Source organism: Panthera tigris, chromosome E1 (assembly GCF_018350195.1).
Source record: "Panthera tigris isolate Pti1 chromosome E1, P.tigris_Pti1_mat1.1, whole genome shotgun sequence".
In the NCBI taxonomy this organism is placed as follows: domain Eukaryota; kingdom Metazoa; phylum Chordata; class Mammalia; order Carnivora; family Felidae; genus Panthera; species Panthera tigris.
In genome coordinates this window covers 18,208,794-18,228,390 of record NC_056673.1, presented here as the reverse complement: position 1 = coordinate 18,228,390, position 19,597 = coordinate 18,208,794, and the positions used below count along the sequence as shown (strand labels likewise).

The 19,597-nt window shown below is 38.6% G+C and overlaps 1 protein-coding gene across 3 annotated transcripts in view; it reads left to right on the top strand.

The window, feature by feature from the left end:
* Window positions 1–8,866, top strand: part of NLK (nemo like kinase) — a 163,443-nt gene extending 154,577 nt beyond the window's left edge. For 2 of the 3 annotated variants that reach the window (XM_042965398.1, XM_042965396.1), the window contains 3 exons: window positions 3,795–3,993; window positions 4,913–5,006; window positions 7,051–8,866. In XM_042965398.1, coding sequence (XP_042821332.1) covers window positions 3,795–3,993; window positions 4,913–5,006; window positions 7,051–7,105 — 348 coding nt within the window. In that variant the 3' untranslated portion in view covers window positions 7,106–8,866. The remainder of the gene's footprint in view (window positions 1–3,794; window positions 3,994–4,912; window positions 5,007–7,050) is intronic. The other variant, XM_042965397.1, reaches the window with a different exon arrangement.
* The last annotated feature ends 10,731 nt before the right edge of the window (window positions 8,867–19,597 follow it).

Sequence of the window (19,597 nt, the reverse complement as noted above, 5' to 3'; positions counted from 1 at the left end):
CTGAGCTGAAGTCAGACGCTCAACTGACTGTGCTGCCCAGGCGGCCCTACAAACAGTATTTTTAAAGCACAGCAATAATTGTTAAGAATTTAGACAAAATTAGTCACTTTTTTCTCTCGACAAACACACATCTATTATCTTGCAAACATCTCCTATCAAATATTCTTTTATACGCTTTAAAAAAATACGTATGTACTTGAACCTAAAGGTATTTGCACATCTTTTTTAACTATCCATTGCTTGTTCCTCTATAATGTATTAATGAAGAGCCTTTGTATATTAAAATTATGTTGTCTAGGTATCCAAGGACTGGTTATTAACTCAAATTAATTATTACTAAGGTCTTAATGTTAACTAAGAGTCAGATTAAAATTTAATGACACATTAAGTCCTTATGATTTGTAGCATTCTAAAAACCAATTTCTTTTTTTTATTTTTTATTATTTAAAAAATTTTTTTTTAACGTTTATTCATTTTTGGGAGACAGAGAGAGACAGAGCATGAGCGGGGAAGGGGCACAGAGAGGGAGATAAACATTTTACCTGTTATCATTCATCTAATGTAGTTGAATACATAATTTTGCTATTCTGTAATCTCAGACAAAGTGATATTAGTTTATCAGTAGAAAAAAATCAAATTCAAAATGATTAGGCTTTTTGTGAGAAAACAAACCCAAAACTTGTAGACTATTGTGGTAGCATTATTTGTACATGGCAGTAAAATCAGGAAGAAACAGAGATGTTTTAAAAATGTTATAACTATTACTCAGACTGATTTGTCCAGAATCAGCTTGAATAGGAATATCACAAATTTCTTTATCTTCCACAATTACACACCAAATATTAAAACTTTTAAGTTATTTAAGAGAAATATTTTGCTTCTTACTATATAACCTAGTAACTTAAAAAGTATTCTTTTAATTCATAGTTAAAGCTTTATTTAATCTTTGAGTTACAACTCTACAAGAAAACATTTCAAAGAGTTAACATACTTAATGCATAAAGAAGAATAATGTTTTAGAAATCTTTCCATTTCTTTGTATAGGTTTTTAATATGTTGATATTGTTTCTTAAACCCAGCTGGAATAGGAGTTTGCCCCATTTGCTTTTTAAGAGATCTCCTAACATGATACATTAACTCCCCTCAGAAGTATACAAAGTACATCAATATGTTCACTTAGAAATATTTTATGTTTGTAAAATGGAAAATCTTACTGGGGTGCCTGGGTGGTTCAATCAGTCAGATGCTTAAAGTCAGTTAAGCATCCGACTTCGGCTCAGGTCATGATCTCCCTGTTCACGAGTTCAAGCCCCACGTCGGGCTCTGTACTCAGAGCCTGGAGCCTGTTTCAGATTCTGTGTCTCCCTCTCTCTCTCTCTGCCCCTCCCCCACTCATTCTCTCTCTCTCTCTCTCTCTCTCTCTCTCTCTCTCTCTCTCCCCCCTCCCTCTCCAAAAATAAATAAAACATTAAAAAATGTTTTAATATAAAAAAAAAAGAAAAATCTTATCATCTCTTCAAAACTAAAAGAGGCAGCTTTGATAAAGCAACAAAATTTAGGGTAGCAACAAGCATCCACATCTATTACAAATGTTGGTCAGTTAAACAACATATGTATGGTATGTAATTAAGAATATACAGGACATGGTTAAGTACCATTAGGTCCTTCCAAAGAACATATTGAAAATCTGAGTCATTTTGTGATCTCTTTCTCAATTGAGTAGGGCAGTTTTTCTTTTCAGTGTTCATACCCTTTACATAATGAGTCTCCTTTCTTTAGCCGTGTTTCAGAAGTTCTAAAGAGACATTAATTTGTTTAGAAAAACAAAAGTTGATCATTACATGCTAGGAATTTGATTTACTTTTTGTTCAAAGACTCTCTTAGGTAAGACACTTTAGAGGATGCCATGTTGGTGCACACAGAACATACAAACATAGAGCACGCTATCAGTAGTTGGGATGACACCAAAATCTTTCTGACCCTGCATTCTGAAGTTGTAGGAAATAGCAGAATCCGCAGACTAAAAAAAAATACAGGAAAACCAGATTCCAGCTGCTGGTGGCAGCTGACAGGGACCCAATTTCTGACATCTGCCACCTGACAGAAATGACTTAATGGTCAGATGATAAAATTAAAACCCAGATTCAATCACTGTTGCCACCAATGTGTTCACAGTTGGCCACGCGCAATCAGAAAAAGAAATAGATGTAGGGGCGCCTGGGTGGCTCAGTCGGTTGAGCATCTGACTTCAGCTCAGGTCATGATCGCATGCTTCGTGGGTTCAAGCCCCACATCGGGCTCTGTGCTGACGGCCTGGAGCCTGGAGCCCACTTCGGATTCCGTGTCTCCCTCTCTCTCTGCTTCTCCCCCACTCTGTCTCCCCAAAATAAATAAACATTAGGAAGGAAGGAAGGAAGGAAGGAAGGAAGGAAGGAAGGAAGGAAGGAAGGAAGGAGAAAAGGAAAGGAAATAGACTTGCCCAAGAACCAGCTGTAGTGTGCAAAAGCCAGGGAGCTCAGTCCGCACATGAGACCAGGCAGAGACACTGAGGACTCCAAGAGGCCCAGTCCTGGGCAAAGTGAACTCTCAGCAAGCTTGTTTCTTTTGGTTCTGACAATAGACCTTTATCCCAGTGGAACCTCCAGGAATAAGTGGACCCATTTAGGAAAAAAGAAAAAGCTTACTTGCTAAGATGTACCAGCAAGTCAGGCTTCAGAAGGGCTGGATCACCAAATACAACATAAGACAAGTAGTGAAAGGAATAAAACTAAGGTTGTCAGGTTTACATTTGTCTGTTCGTGGTGGGTAAACAGCTTTCTTTTGTGATTCTCATATCCTGAAAAGTCACGGCATGCCTTTTAACATCAGCATAGCAAAAAATCAGTGATAAAAGTGTTTTTAGGAAATCCAGGTTTATGGGAAATACTTAACGTTTTGTTATTTGGGGGACCAGAACCAGCAAGGAATGATCCAGTTATTCTTGGTTCATTTGAGTGCAAAATGGCTTTCTTCATTTTTAATTGTGTTGTGTGAAGTGCTTGATTATATTGGAAGCAGGGCACACTGTCCATTTTTGTTCTACTCTGTACTGAGTCCATCCTTAAATACTTGAAAATGTACTTGCGTGTCTACTAAGCTGAAAGGAGGAGTGATTTTTTTTTTTTAATAGAGAAACAAATTTATGGTTTGTATAAACCTGAAACTACTATATTAAGCATTCTGGTCTGAGGTGCTAGAAAACCACAGGCCACTGATATACAGACAGAGCCGGCCGTCAAAACGTGGCATTCGGACCGTTATCTGCTGCCTGACGCCAGCAGCTTCCACACAGGCTTTGGCCCTCAGTTGGTATTCAGAGAGGATAAAAGTTTCAAGCAGCTTTGTAAAATTGCCACCATGATCACATCTCTACCAAATGCTGAAACGTATTTAGAAATGTAACTGTTATTTAAAATGTAAACTGACCCCTCCAAAGCATTGCATATTTAAATGTCATGGTATTTGCCATGTTTGGCCATGCATATATCCATTTCAAGGTGGGAACTCTTCAGGATCTTAGCAGAGTCACTTCTAAGTGCTTTATGGTGGTGCGTGGTGGTCGGTTGTCCTAAGTGACATACTCCCTCTAACACTACACTACCCGCCTCTAAATTCAGTCACCCCTTTTTACACAAGATGTGCCGTAAATTAAGGATGGGCTGTGAAAAGCAGTTACTGTGTCTTACGAAAGATCCTGTGTGGACAGTCATGTTTATCTGTAGCGTTGATGTGCTGGTCTCTAAATTTGATTTCAGTCCAAAAGAATATCCGCTAAGGATGCCTTAGCCCACCCCTACTTAGATGAAGGGCGACTACGATATCACACGTGTATGTGTAAATGTTGCTTTTCCACCTCTACTGGAAGAGTTTATACCAGTGACTTTGAGCCCGTCACCAATCCCAAATTTGATGACACTTTTGAGAAGAACCTCAGTTCTGTTCGACAGGTTAAAGGTGAGTATCTTTCTTGGCCCTCGGCCAGGTAGGATAATAACGTCTTTCATTATGTAGCCATGAAAAGCTGAGTCTGGATGGCGACCAAAGTTCCTCCATGTGTTTATTTTACAACCTCGCGTATAGCTGCTTGGCCAGGGCGTATATGCTAAGAAGGCTCTGTGTGGTGTGAAAACACCGATTTAATAGTACGAGTGGAAGGTCAGGCAGAGGAGCTTCCCAAGATGACTTACCTAGTGAGTGTGACTCAAAGTAGTTAATATGGATTCACTCAGTGTGGTTTCATTGACTGAAACATACTGGACTTTTTTATAAAACATGCAGACTTTGAAAAGGATAAACATCTACTGAGGGAATCATTCCTTGAATGATCACAAGAGAGGGGAATTTCTGATAGTCTACTCCTAAAGTTCCCTGACACGATCTCTTATTGGGGTGGTCCACGCTGGAGGTTAATGACATCCAAAATTCTGAATGATTTTAGACATTTTAGGACATTCTAGAAAGGAGTGGTCCTCAAAGTAAACAGCCCAAAACTATGTACCTAAACACCAATTGAGGGGTTTTTTTAAGTGATTTTCAAAAAGGCAATAATTACCAGCAATTGAGAAGATTCACTCATAATGCCAACCCAAGTGGCATCACTCTCAAATTTACAGACCATTTTACTCCTCCCACTGATGGGGTTTCCAGCCCATATAATGCCACTTGGCAGAGAGGGGGGTTGCCTGTGTTTAGCAGCCACTGTCATTTTGGTTTCGAGACAGTTCCATTGGATTCTGTCCGATACGTGATATGTGTGTTTGATCTAATGAAACCAGTAGGATATGCTGTTTAGATGCTGGCCAGTTAGCTGAGAGTCCACTGCTCCCAGGCCTGCAGGTCGGCATGGATTGTATGATGTTTGCTTTCTCCACAGAAATTATTCACCAGTTCATTTTGGAACAGCAGAAAGGAAACAGAGTGCCTCTCTGCATCAACCCGCAGTCTGCTGCTTTTAAGAGCTTTATTAGGTAACTATGTGTATGTAATTCTTACTTTCTTGTTATTAAAAGGGTGCCGTTGTGATTTGGTTGTTCAGCATATTTCTGTTTTTATTTAGATTGGATAATATAGATAAAAAGAAGGTTTTCTTTTACGAGGTTTGGCTTTAGTCAAAAGCAAATTAAAAAATGACAGCATTCATTTTTACACGGACACCAATTCACAGTGGTTGCATTGGGTGGCGCTTTAGCAGTTTTGTTCCCAGATGACCACTGTACTGCCTGATCACGCGCACGGGTAGCTAGGGATCCTCCTGCAGTGGCAGTGTGGTGGCCGCTGCCCTCAAGTTAGACGTGGTCATCTTGGTTCCTGCCACTGTCCCCACCACCTTAATAATAACTGCAAGCAAGATTACTTTATAGGTATAGTGCCGGTGTGTCCTGTGTAGAGTTTTGTTTAAAGAACTTTATAGCCACTTCAGAATCCAACAAGCCTCATTCTCTTTGTCTTTCCTTCTCCATCTCTTTTCCCCTCACTCCTTGCATCAGTTAAGGTCCAGTCAGGAGAAAGAAACCACACCCAGTAATGGGAACAGGGAAGATTTAATAGCGAGAAGCATTACCTAGGAAAAGATGGTGCATAAGAAGATCCTGGAGTTTCCCAAAGTAGCAGATGCAAAAAGCAGGTACTCCCTCTAGACTGAGGGAAGAGTGAACAAGGAAGAAATTAAGAATTTGGAGGAGGCCCCTCCACCCAAGGCTAATAAGATTTGGACTTCTTTGGAGAGGATATGGCTGCCATAGGAACACACACAGCTTGAGGGTGGTGAGAAAACTTTGCAAAAGGAGTGGGCAGAACTAGTCCATCAGAGAGGCCTGTTGGGTTGCAGAGAAACTTGCCAGAAAGTTTGGGTAGAACAAAACTGAGCCTTCCGTGTCAAAAAAAACAAAAAACAAAAAAACCCCCACCAGAACCTGGAAGGAGAGCCCCTGATGCTGTGGCCGTGCAGCGCCCTCCCAGCACAAGCCAGGCGTCAAAGGGTAATGTGAGCAGGGTCTGGCTCCGGTGTCACAAAGCAGGGCAGAGAAAGACAGATGTGGATCTGAGAAGCCACACTCTTCTTCTTTCTACCCCACCTGCCTTTCTGCCCCTCCTTCCTCCCACTTCCCTGTGCTTTCTTTTAACTGGCCTTGACATGGTGTTGAACTGGATTGAATTTGTTGAATCAAAGTCAAGAATTTTCATTTAAAATTTTTTAAATCAGGGTGACTTTCATTCTTCCATGTATTTGTCTATGGAGAGAAAGAATTAGGCTGCTTTTTACTTTTCTCTGTGGTTTAAAATTACTTTGTTTTATTATTTCCCCCTAAGAGTCAGTGACCCAGCCAATCACGTGTTTCAGTACCTTTCAGGTGCCAGTTATTCATTATCCCGGGCCCCAGGAAGCACAGTGCTTACACACACCCACAAGTTTATAATCCAGTTAGCCAAATTAGACAGATATGTCAAATAACTGAAAAAACCCATCTGTGGATAACAAATGCTAAGTGATTATCCATTACTACTGAATTAATACTTGATAAAAGAGTGCTTAAAGGCTTATTCAAAATAGATCCCCACTTAATGTCACTGTATTTTGAGAGGCTACTTTTCAGTAGATAATTCTGCATCCTTTAAGGTTATTTTCCTGGTTGATTATAGACATTATTATTTACAGTACCTACCACTTGCTTCATATTATGAACTAGGCGCAGTGAAACCACTTTGCATACATTATCTCATGCATTTGTCACAGTAGCCAGTGAGGCGGGTAGCCTCTTCCCTTCCAGAAGAGGAAAGGTGAGAGGGTTTGCTCTGCGGCCCACGAGTCAGTGACCTATCGTTTTCAGGCCCATCACAGTTGCCTCACTTATAGATGCAGATTCTTGAATGAACAGTGAGAAGTTAAACAAAAATCCAGAAACGGACTTTACGATTTTTTTAAAGGCAGGGAAGGAAACGCGCAGCACTGACTCACCCTCTTGCCCTTTGTGGTGTCACAGCTGGTTTCACCGTGTCTCCATTTTCTTCCAGTTCCACTGTTGCCCAGCCGTCCGAGATGCCCCCATCTCCTCTGGTGTGGGAGTGACGGTGGAAGATAATGTACTACTGAAGATGTAATGTAGCTTTCCACTGGAGTCTGGGATTTGCAATTCTGGAGGTTAATCATGCTTGTACTGTAATTTTACTAATGAAGTTTTAAATTAACAACCACTACTTGTATGATATGAATAATATTTAGAAATGTTACTAGACTTTTAATCTTGTAAAGTGGTTGTGCTTTTAGAAGAAAAATATTTTACCCAGAGTTGCACATGTTTTATGAATTTAGTGCAGCTGTTATGGCTCACCTCAGAACAAAAGAGAATTGAACCAAATTTGGGATTTTGGGGTTTTGTGTTTTTGTTTTGTTTTGTTTTTCTTTTTTTAAATGAAGTGAGATTGTTCACACACACACACACACACACACACACACACACACACACAAAGGACAGTCGTCCATTTTGATATTTGAGCCATTCCTGAAAATTTGGGGTTTTCTAAAATGAAAGAATCTAGAAACCTTGCCTGCGACCAATCATGGAGCCACATGAGCTGATCGTGGCTGCACCTGGGGGAGGGGTGGGGGGTGGGGCATGCCACCTAATGATCAAGCCCTATAATTAGCTTCTCATTAGAGCCGTGACGGTGATGTGTGCTGTCTAAAATCCAATGTTGTGGGTAGAGAGAATGAGTTTGTGACTAGGAGAGACTAAACTTCTGTTTTCCTTACCCAGTATAAATATATATATATATATTTAATCTATTTTTATTAGAAGTTTTTCTGCTCTTTCTTACATAAAAGAACCCCCAAGCATGCATCTTTCATGTGTGTAAATAATTCATTTCTGGGCTAATTTCAAAAGAATCCCAACATTGCTGTATAGAGAGAGAACTAGCTTGCACATTTTAGGTCTGTGAAATTTTGTGAGACTTTTCCTGCACTGGACAGTTAAAAAAAATAAATAAAGACAAAAACAAATTTTTAAAAATTTTAAAGCCACAAAAAAAGGCACATAGGGAATTATGTCAAATGTGTTTGTGTCCTTAGGCAAAGCTGTGGGAGTCTTGAAATGTCACAGTAGTAAATAACTTATTACTTTTTGACAAATTCTTTTTTCTGTTGGAACACTGAATTCTTCTGTGCATATGTATATATGAATACAAATTGAAGGCCTCTACCTCCTGGAGTTATACAACTTGGCTTGTTTACCTCCACATGCTGATGATGACTATTTTTTTTTTTTAAGTTCAATGTGGAGACTTGAAACTTGAATGTCCCTTCCAACTTTTATATTAAAAATAAAAAGACAAGAAAATTGAAGATCGTTTTTCACCTGTACAAGGAATACTAATGGATCGTCTTAAAATTGGTCTAGGAAAAAACCTTGGTGTGTGTTATGGACAATTAACTGTTAAAGTTATTGTAAGTTATCTGTATTTAGCAGAGTATTTTCATCTTGAGTGATCTGAGCTGAATTTGAAGACTATTAATAAGTTATGTTTGGAAGTTTTAACTTCAATGAAGTAATTATTTGCTGTGAAAGAAACAAACATTGAATTACTAAACAAAGATGGTGCAATATCTTTGTTTTTTTTTTATGAGGCTCCTGAGAATCAACCCAACTGAAGCATTTCAATTCACTTGAATGAGAAACGTGTTTAGTATCAAAAGAGCCCAAGAAGACACTGGTGTGAAAGGTACAATCTCAGAGGTTGGTCAATTACCGTGGCACACTTACTGGTCACTTTGTACAATGTAGATTTGAAGTACAGTGGTGAAAACATTAAATGTGACATTTGAAAAAGATGTGTCATCTTTTTTATTTCAATTCCTTTCCTTTGTTTTCTCTTCAGTACAGCTTTTATCCTGATTTTGTAGTTTTAAGACATTGGCTATTTATAGTTCTGTTTTGATCTTTGAGGAAATTAGTTGTGGTTTTTAAAAATCTTCCCAGAAACCTTACATTGCCAAGAACATATCAAAAACTTAATTAACTAATATTAAAGACATTGTGAGTCAAATACATATCATTTGAAAGTCTTTTCCAGACCTTAGAGTCTAACCCAGTGGTTTTCTCTCCTTTGTTTTTTTGTTTTGTTTTGTTGCACAAAGAACCCCATTTTCAATGTGAGATCAGATTTCAATACGTGAGAGTCCAATACATTAAATAAATAAAAGTGGACTGCTCTAGATGAAGCAGACTGCTGAGGACTTGACCTCACCCTCCTCTTCCTTTCTGCCTCCTGCCCTCCCCCAACCCCCCACCCCCACCCCAGCAGCCCAAACGTAATTCCAGCTAAGGAAGAAGTCCTAGCCGGGTGGTGGGTAATTACGACCTGACACCAGACTGCCTGACTTCAGAATACCTTCCCTGTGGCAGATAAGGCAACATGACTGTTGAGTTTGTAGATGACATAGATTTACCCCTGTCTTTTCTTGATTTAGCAAAATGAATGGATTTTTTTCCTGACATGGAAGGAGTTGACTGTTCCAACTACTAATACACACACACATATTTGTTTGTTCATCTAATAAACTTTTGAATACCTACTGAGTGTAAAAATTACCTAGAAGGAAGGCTTGTTAATAGAATAGTGCTTAAATAAGAAAACTAGTTTTTATCACTTACGAGACGGGATTATGAGTTGCACCCGTAACAGTTTAAAACTAATTCTTCAGAGATAAATATTAGAATATAGTGACATGATCCCAGGGTCATGGGATCTCTCTCTCTCTCTCTCTCTCTCTCTCTCTCTCTGTCTCTCAAACAGGCATCTTTTCATGTGCCTGTTGGCCACCTGTATGTGTTCTTTGGAAAAATGTTTTATTCTTATCCTCTGCCAATTTTTTAATTGCATTGTTTGTTTTTCTTTTGAGTGGTATGAGTTCCTTTTATATCACAGATAATAACCCTTTATCACATACATGGCTTGCAAATATCTTCCATTCAGTAGGTTGCCTTTTTAATTTGATAATGGTTTCCATTGCTGTGCAGAAGCTTTTTAGTTTATTTTGGCTTTAGTTTTCCTTGTCTTTGGAGTCTGATCCACAAAGATGCCACTAAAACCAATGCCAAGAAGTTTACTGCCTGTTTTCTTCTTGGAATTTTATGGTTTCAGGTCTTCTATTCAAGACTTTAATCCATTTTGAACTAATTTTTGTGTATGGTGTAAGATAGTCTGGTTTCATCCTCTTGCATGTGGCTGTCGAATTTTCCCAACACCATTTATTGAAGAGACTATCCTTTCTCTATTGTATGTTCTTGGCCCCTTCATCATAGACCAATTGTCTATGTATGTGTGGGTTTATTTCTGGGCTCTCAATTATGTTCCATTGATCTGTATGTCTGTTTTTGTACCATTACCATACTGTTTTGATTACAGTAACTTTGTAGTATAGTTTTAAATCAAGGAGCCTGATACCTCCAGCTTTATTGTTATTTCTCAAGATTGCTTTGGGTATTCAGGATCTTTTGTGGTTCCATACAAATTTTAGAATTATTTGTTTTAGTTCTGTGAAGTATACCATTGGAATTTTGATAGATAATCCATTGAATCTGTAGATAGCTTTGGGTTTTAGGGACATTTTAACAGTATTAATTCTTCCAATCCATGAGCACAGAATACCTTTCCATCTGTGTCCTCTTCAATTTCTGTCTTCAGCATCTTCTAGTTTTCATTATATAAGTCTTTCACTTCCTTGGTTAAATGTATTCCTTGGTAATTTATTCTTTTTGATGCAATTGTAAATAGTATTGTTTTTCCTTTCTCTTTCTGGTGTCTTGTTATTGGTGTATAAAAATGCCACAGATATCTGTATTTTTTTGCATCCTAGCTGTCCTGAATTAAGTTTTTAGTGCTAATAGATTTTTGGTGGATTTTTTAGGGATATATATATTATACATACATATACATACACATACATACATACATACATACATGTCATCTGCAAATAGTAACAATTTTATTTCTTCCTTTCTAATTTGGATGCCTTCCATTTCTTTTTCTTATCTGATTGCCATGGCTAGGACTTCTAGTACTATGGTGAATAAAAGTGGTAAGAATATGCATCCTTGTCTTGTTCCTGATCTTAGAGGAAAACCTTTTAGCTTTTAACCACTGAGTATGATGTTAGCTATAAGATTCACACATATGACCCTTCTTTATGAGCTACATTCCCTCTATACGTATTTCGTTGAGAGCTTTTATTATAAATGGATGTTGAATTTTGTCAGGTGGTTTTTCTGCATCTATTGAGATGATCATATGATTTTTCTTTTATTACTGTGGGTATCACATTGATTGTTGAACTATCCTTGCATCCCTGGAATAAACCCCACTTGGTCATGGTATATGATCCTTTTAATGTATTGTTGGACTTGGATTGCTAATATTTCATTGAGGATTTTTGCATCTGTGTTCATCAAGGATATTGGTGGCCTCCTAAAATGTATTTAGAAGCTTTCCCTCCTCTTCAGTTTTTTGGAAGAGTTTGAGAAAGATTGGTATACATTTTCTTTGAGTGTGTGGTAGAAAACTCCAGTGAAGCTATCTGGTCCTGGACTTCTGTTTGTTGGGAGATTTTTCATTACTGTTCATCCTCCTCATGACTAATCAGTCTCTTCAGATTTTCTATTTGTTCATGATACAATCCTGGAAAATTGTATGTTTCTAGGAATTTATCCATTTTTTCTAGGTTGTCCAGCTTGTTAGTGTATAATTATTTCCCCTACCCTTTTTAAGTGACTTTTTCAGTGAATGAACAATGCCCGGAATCTTGGAAAGAAGTGGTAAATTCCAATGTCTTCAGGTTGCTGGTGGTAGAACTTTTAACAAGTAGACCTTCTTGCTAAGAAGTCAACATTTATGTTATGTAGCTGACTTCAGAGGTCTCTGATACAGTAGTCCGTCTCCTCATGTCTCAGGGAATAATCAAAGATCTCTATAAAGAGGGGCACCTGGGTGGCTCAGTGGGTTAAGCTTCCAATTCTTGATTTCACCTCAGGTCATAATCTCATGGTCATGAGCTCATGGTCTGTGCTGAGCATAGGCCCTGCTTGGGATTCTCTCTCTCTCTCTCTCTCTCTCTCTCTCTCTCTCTCTGTCCCTCCCCCACTCATGCCCACATGCACTTTCTCTCAAAATAAATATATATATTTTTTTAAAAAGATCTCTAGGGGCACCTGGGTGGCTCAGTCAGTTAAGCGCCCCACCTCACCTCAGGTCATGATCTCACCGCTCGTGAGTTCGAGCCCCACGTCGGGCTCTGTGCTCACAGCTCAGAGCCTGGAGCCTGCTTCTAGTTCTGTGTCTCCCTCTCTCTGCCCCTCCCCCACTCACGCTCTCTTTCTCTCAAAAATAAAGTTAAAAAATTTTTTTTAAAAATCTCTAAAGAAAGATGGGTTTAACTTTTTAATAACACTAATTTTCAGAGCTCATCATCTTCACAGCCAACTTACCTTCATCCGGTTCTTAATTGCAGCAACCATATCATGGTTTTTAAGAATGAACAGCTTTACTTTAGAGTCTTTGAGAATGCTTATCCTTGAGAAGAAAAACCTTGTAAAGACAATATTATGGATTCCTTTTATAAAACTATGTTGGTTGGGGCACCTGGGTGGCTCAGTCGATTAAGCATCCGACTTCAGCTCAGGTCATGATCTCATGGTTTGTGAGTTCGAGCCCCACGTCGGGCTCTGTGCTGACAGCTTGGAGCCTGGAGCCCACTTTGGAATCTGTGACTCCCTCTCTCTTTGCCTCTCCCCTGCTAATACTGTGTCTCTCTCTCTCAAAAAATAAATAAACGTTAAAAAAATTTTTTAAAAACTATATTGGTTTTGTGTGTTAGTATTACATTCAGAGTGTACAACCTACAAAAGGATCGTGAAAAGGAAATCACTCTCCTTAGAGTCAAACCACCCTTTCCAGCTTCTGTGGGTCATTCCAGAAATATTCTGCATAATAAAGTTTATATGTTTTTATAGGAAGGATAGGATAGTCTGCATACCGTCCTGCACCTTGTCTTCTTCATGTAATCTATGTGGAAGATTGTTCCACATGAACACACAGAGCTAAAGCTTTTAATTTGAGCCACTTTTTTATTATGAAGGTGAACAGTAAATAACTTGAATTAATTGCCCCTTATCTGTGTTTCTGTCCTTTGTCATGGCATTGTTTTTCTATGAGGACAAATAATTCAAGGTAGAACCAACTAACCCAATTTCCCCCCAGGTAAGCCATCGCTCATATATGTAGTAGTACTTGTTTTTTAAATCATTTTTTAATTTTAATTTTATTACACATTTTCTTAAAAGACAAGTATTCAAACCATGTTAAAAAAAAAAAAAAAAACCGTTTTTTTTCCAGCTTACCAAACACCCTAAGAAAATCAAGAGGCATTTAGTTGTACAAACTCTCAACAGGTTCAGATGTGGCCCTATCTGCTCATTTGCGTGCCTTTTTTTTTTCATTTCGTCCTGTTTGCCAAAACTTATATCATTCAAGACTTCCTCGGTCATTTTACCAACAGGGACCTTAAAAATTAATATGCTTTGGGGCACCTGCGTGGCTCAGTCGGTTAATCCAACTCTTGATTTCAGCTCAGGTCATGATCTCACGGTTCATGCTGCCTGAGCAGAGTGGACAGTGCAGAGCCTATTTGAGATTCTCTCTCTCGTCTCTCTGCCCCTCTCCTGCTCTCGCTCTCTCTCTCGAAACTAAATTTTAAAAAAATTAACATGTCTTCATATACATCATACATATGGCAAATAAAGACCAATAGAATGACCACATCTTTAATATCCGTGCTCTTGGCTTACTGTCAAGAATCAGATGATGTTGAGTTTTACAGCCAGTTGTGTTCACAGGTCTTTTTACAGCAAAAATATTTTCAGCAATATAGATGATTTCACATTCTAAACACTATTAAACACCTAGGAATTCTTAATGAAATATAACAATAAGTAGCTAAGCTTACAGAAAGAGGGAAATCTTTAAGGACCAAAACCAAAGGGCACTGGAGCCATTGCTTCCCTGAGGCTATTTGCCAACTGGTAAATATATATAATATATAATGTAATATACCTCTCTCTCTCTCTCTCTCTCTATATATATATATATATTATATATATGTATATATATGATATATATATTAGCTATATAGTAGCTAATATTTATTGACTACCAGGCTCTGTTCTAAGAACTGCAAATATTAATTGTACAACAACCCCATAATGTGGGTACTATTATTAATTAGACCCATCTTTCAGAGGAAGAAACTAAGACTCAAAAGAAACACATTAGAATCTTAGCTAGTAACACTCCATGAGAGACAGGACACATGACCTTGAGCAAGATGTGAAATTAAAATTTAGATCCCACATATATATAGCTGAGATCTTCAAAGAGCTATTCCTTCAGTGAAAGGGGAAAAAGAAAAATCAACTGCCACAAGGATATGTATCTTACCACCTTATCCTTAACTGAAGCCTCAAAAGATTCCAGTAGATAAAACACACCCAAAAAGTGAGCTCACAACCCCAAATTACAAAACATAAGGAAAAAAGTTGTTATATATAAGAGACCATTACAAACCAAGTGATCTGATACTGGAAGTACTGGGTGCAGAAGACAGAATGATATGCTTTGGGGTGGCTCAGTCAGTTAAGCGTCCAACTCTTGATTTTGGCTCATGATCTCCCATTTCATGAAATCGAGCCCCACATCAAGCTCTGCACTGAAAGCACGAATTGGAATTGTCTCTCTCCCTCTCTCTGCACCCCCTTCTCTCTCTCAAAATAAATAAACTTAAAAAATGATTATGCTATAAAATACTGAGAAATGAAGGTATGATAGCATACTTTAAAAAAAAAAAAAAAGCCAAGTAAGAAGTAAAAGTCAGCCAGGCTTCCCCGGGTGGCTCAGTTGGTTAAATGTCGATTTCGGCTCAGGTCATGATCTCAGGGTTTGTGGGTTGAGCCCCGCGTTGGACTTTGCTGACAGCTCAGAGCCTGGAACCTATTGCAAATCCTGTGTCTCCCTCTCTCTCTGCCCTCCCCACCCCCTCCCACCCCCAGCTCGCACTCTGTCTCTGTCAAAACTGAATAAATGTTTAAAAAAAAAAAAAAAAGAAAAGTTGGGGCGCCTGGGTGGCTCAGTCGGTTGAGCGTCCGACTTCAGCTCAGGTCAGGATCTCGCCGTCCGTGAGTTCGAGCCCCGCGCCGGGCTCTGGGCTGATGGCTCAGAGCCTGGAGCCTGCTTCCGATTCTGTGTCTCCCTCTCTCTCTGCCCCTCCCCTGTTCATGCTCTGTCTCAAAAATAAATAAAATTTTTTTTTAAAGTCTTCTTAAAAAAAAAAAAAAAGGGGCGCCTGGGTGGCTTGGTCGGTTAAGCGTCCGACTTCGGCTCAGGTCATGATCTCACGGTCCGTGAGTTCGAGCCCCGCGTCGGGCTCTGGGCTGACAGCTCAGAGCCTGGAGCCTGTTTCAGATTCTGTGTCTCCCTCTCCCTCTGCTCCTCCCCTGTTCATGCTCTGTCTCTCTCTGTCTCAAAAAAATAAATAAACGTTAAAAAAAAATTTTTTTTTAAATAAAAAAAAAAAGAAAAAAAAGAAAAAAAAAAGAAAAGTCAACTGAACTATGACCAGGAAAATTTGAAAAATAATAAACTTACACAAATGAAAAGAAAGTCATTGGATGTAAAAATAGATTTGATAGGTTAAACAGTTCCAATTGAACACTGTCAAAGAAAACAAACTAAAACTTGTGAAAGATTACCCAGAATACATTACCTAATGTACAGCAGAAACAAATTTGCACAGGAAATAATAAAAGACATTAAGAGACTTGGGGGATAGAGTGACCAAGATCGACTCTGTATAAAATTGAAGTCCCAAAGATAACAGAAGATAGACAAAATTAAATAGCTGAAATACTCCTAGATTTTGTCATAGTAGGGAATCATTGAACTTAGGAAACACTAATCATAAGCAGGATAGATAGCATGTTCTAGTGGAACTGCGGGATGACAAAGTGGCCTTAAATGTAACAAAAAATTGCCTAAAAAGAATAGTTAGCATTGAAAACTCAACAGCAACAATCGAAGCTAGAAGACAACAGAATGATCCGACTAGTCAACGTTTTGAGAAGAAAGAACTGTTAACCCAGAATTACAAACTATCATTTAGTGCAAAGACATAAAAGATATTTTCGTAATAACACAGATTCAGTTTACTATGAATAGATCATTACCGTCAGCAAATTCCAAAGAATGTACTTCAAGAAGAATAAGCAGATCTCCAGTGCAAGAATGGTGAACAAACTGGTGAATGTGTGGGGAAAACTAAGCAAACGCCGACTGCATACAGCAAGAATAATAATGTCTAGTTGGGAGGGGAATAAAGTCAGACAGGGATTCTCTAAGCTGCAATACACATACCCGTGGAGATAAGTGAAGGCTCCAGGAGGCACACAGGCACATATATTTTTAAGGGAGTCAACGTCAATATGTTTCCGCCATCCTCATTCTCCAGGGTGTTCACCTTGCCCTTCACAATCCCCATTCGGCTTCACCCAAGAAAGACACACTTCCTACACTGTAACGATTACTGTGGTGCAGTGGCCCTGTGTGTAAAACTCCTGGTTGCTAAGTAAAAGGGAAAATACGAAACTGTTTTTGTGTATAAAGCCCTCACCTCTTTTCATCTCGCTGCTCTCAGATAACACATCAATCCTGAGAGATAGATAACCTCTTGAAAGTAAAGCAAAGAGAGCATTAGTAAGAAATATTGAGACTGGCAGAATTTTACTTCATTCAGGCAACAAATTCATACCACAGCTCTGACTGTCTTAAAATTCAGAAGTGAGCAGGTTTTTTTATGGAAACATGTATAAAATGAAGCCAGACTTTTTCTAACAGAAAATAAATCTATTTTGACTGCTTAGTTTGCCAATAAGGACTTTCCAATCAGTTCATATGGTAGTCATGTTTTCCATAATTAGAATTAGCTGGGAATCTGCAGCTACCAAGTTCTGACAAAAATATATTTGAAGCAAAAGATTAAAAAATTATCAAAAAATATTGTACAAATGTTGGCAAGAATGTGAGAAGTTGGAATCCTTCTGCATTGCTGATGGGAATGGAGAATGGTGCAGCCGCTATGGGAAAGTGTGGCGGTTCCTAAAATTAGAATTATTTTTTGATCCAGCAATCCAATTCTGAGTATATACATAAAAGAACTGAGAGCAGGAACTTAAACAGATACTTGAACACCAATATTCATAGCATTGATTCGCCATAGCCAAAAGGTGGAAACAGCCCAAATGTCCATCCAAGGATGAGTAGATAAACAAAGTGTGGTGTGTATATATACACTATGGAATGTTACTCAGACTTTAAAAGGAAGGAAATGCTGACACGCGATACATAGAGGAGCCTTGAACACATCATGCTACATGAAATAAGCCAGACACCAAAGAAAAAAATATTGTATGATTCTACTTACATGAGGTAACTAGAAGGGTCAAACTCATAGAAGGTAAGTATACTGGGTACCAGGAGGAGGGGGGAGAGAGGGCGTGAGTTTGCAATGGAGCATTAATCATCATAGGTATGGAACTTCGAAATGATGGAGCCGCCTGATGGTGATGGCTGAACAACAATGTGAATGTACTTACTGCTCCTGAACTGTACCCTTAAAATGTTTAAAATGGTGAAATTTGTGTATATCTTACCACAATTAAAAATATATATAGATGGGGCGCCTGGGTGGCTCGGTCGGTTGGGCGGCCGACTTCAGCTCAGGTCATGATCTCGCGGTCCGTGAGGGCTGTGAGTTCGAGTCCCGCGTCGGGCTCTGTGCTGACAGCTCAGAGCCTGGTGCCTGTTTCAGATTCTGTGTCTCCCTCTCTCTGACCCTCCCCCGTTCATGCTCTGTCTCTCTCTGTCTCAAAAATAAATAAATGTTAAAAACATATATATATATGTATATATATATATATATATATATATATATATATATATATGTAGATGAAGCTGTGATGTCCCAGAAATGGATGTTCAATAATTAGATAACTTATTTTGTCTCTTTTCTAAGTCACAAAGTCAGTTTAAGGATATAAAATAAATTCATTGCAACTTTAAAGGCTCATTTCTGGACTCTCAATTCTATTTCATTGACCTATATGTCTGTCTTTATAGCCATCGCTGGTGTCTTGATTACTGCAGCTTTGCAGTTAAGTTTTGAAATCGGGAAGTGTGAAGTCCCCCAACTTTATTCTTTTGCAAGACTATTTTGGCTCTTCTGCGTCCCTTGCATTTCCATATGAATTTTAGAATCAGCTTGTTAATTTCTGCAGCGGCCAGATGAGATTTTGGTAAGCATTGCATGAATCTGTGGAGCAGTTTGGGGAATTTGCCATGTACACAATATTAAATCTTTCAATCCACGAACATGAGATGTCTCTCCATTTATTTAGTTCTTTCAGTTCTTTCAAGGTTTCGTAGTTTTCAGTGTACAAGTCTTGCACTTCCTTTGTTAAGTGTATTTCCAAATAGTTACTTTTGATGGAATTTTCTTAATTTCATTTTCAGATTGTTCATTGCTAATATATAAAAATACAATCGAGGGGCGCCTGGGTGGCTCAGTCGGTTGAGCGTCCAACTCTTGATTTCAGCTCAGGTCATGATCCCAGGGTTGTGGGATCGAGCCCCGTGTCGAGCTCCATGCTGAATGTGGAGTCTGCTCGGGATTTTTGCTCTCTCTCTCACTGTGTCTCTCTCTCAAAAAAAAATAAATAAATAATACAATTGATTTTTGTATGTATATATATTTTTTAGTTTTTTTAACGTTTATCTATTTTTGAGAGATAGCACAAGCAGAGGACGGGCAGAGAGAGACACACAGAATCCAAAGCAGGCTCCAGGCTCCGAGCTGTCAGCAAAGAGCCCAGTGCAGGGCTCAAACCCACAAACTGTGAGATTATAACCTGAGGCGAACTCAGCCACTTAACCGACTGAGCCACCCAGGCGCCCCTGATTTTTGTATATTGATATTTATCCCACAACCTGGCTGAACTCACTGATTAGTTCTAAGAATTTTTTTATGTATTCCCCTTAAGATTTTATAATAAAGTTTAACATCCTCTGGAAAAACATTGTAATCCAAAAATTCTACCTAAAGCTTTCCTGTTTTTTATTCCCCTGAGGGCAAAACAGAATAATGAGAAGTTTCCAGTTATGTGGGGTTTTTTTTAATTTTATTTTTTATTTTTTAAAATTTACATCCGAATTAGTTAACATATAGTGAAACAATGATTTCAGGAGTACATTCCTTAATGCCCCTTACCCATTTAGCCCATCCCCCCTCCCACGACCCCTCCAGTAACCCTGTTTGTTCTCCATATTTATGAGTCTCTTCTGTTTTGTCCCCCTCCCTGTTTTTATATTATTTTTGTTTCCCTTCCCTTATGTTCATCTGTTTTTTTGAAAAAAATGCTGGTGCCATTTAATAAGGAAAACTTTTGTTTTGTTTTTTGTTTTT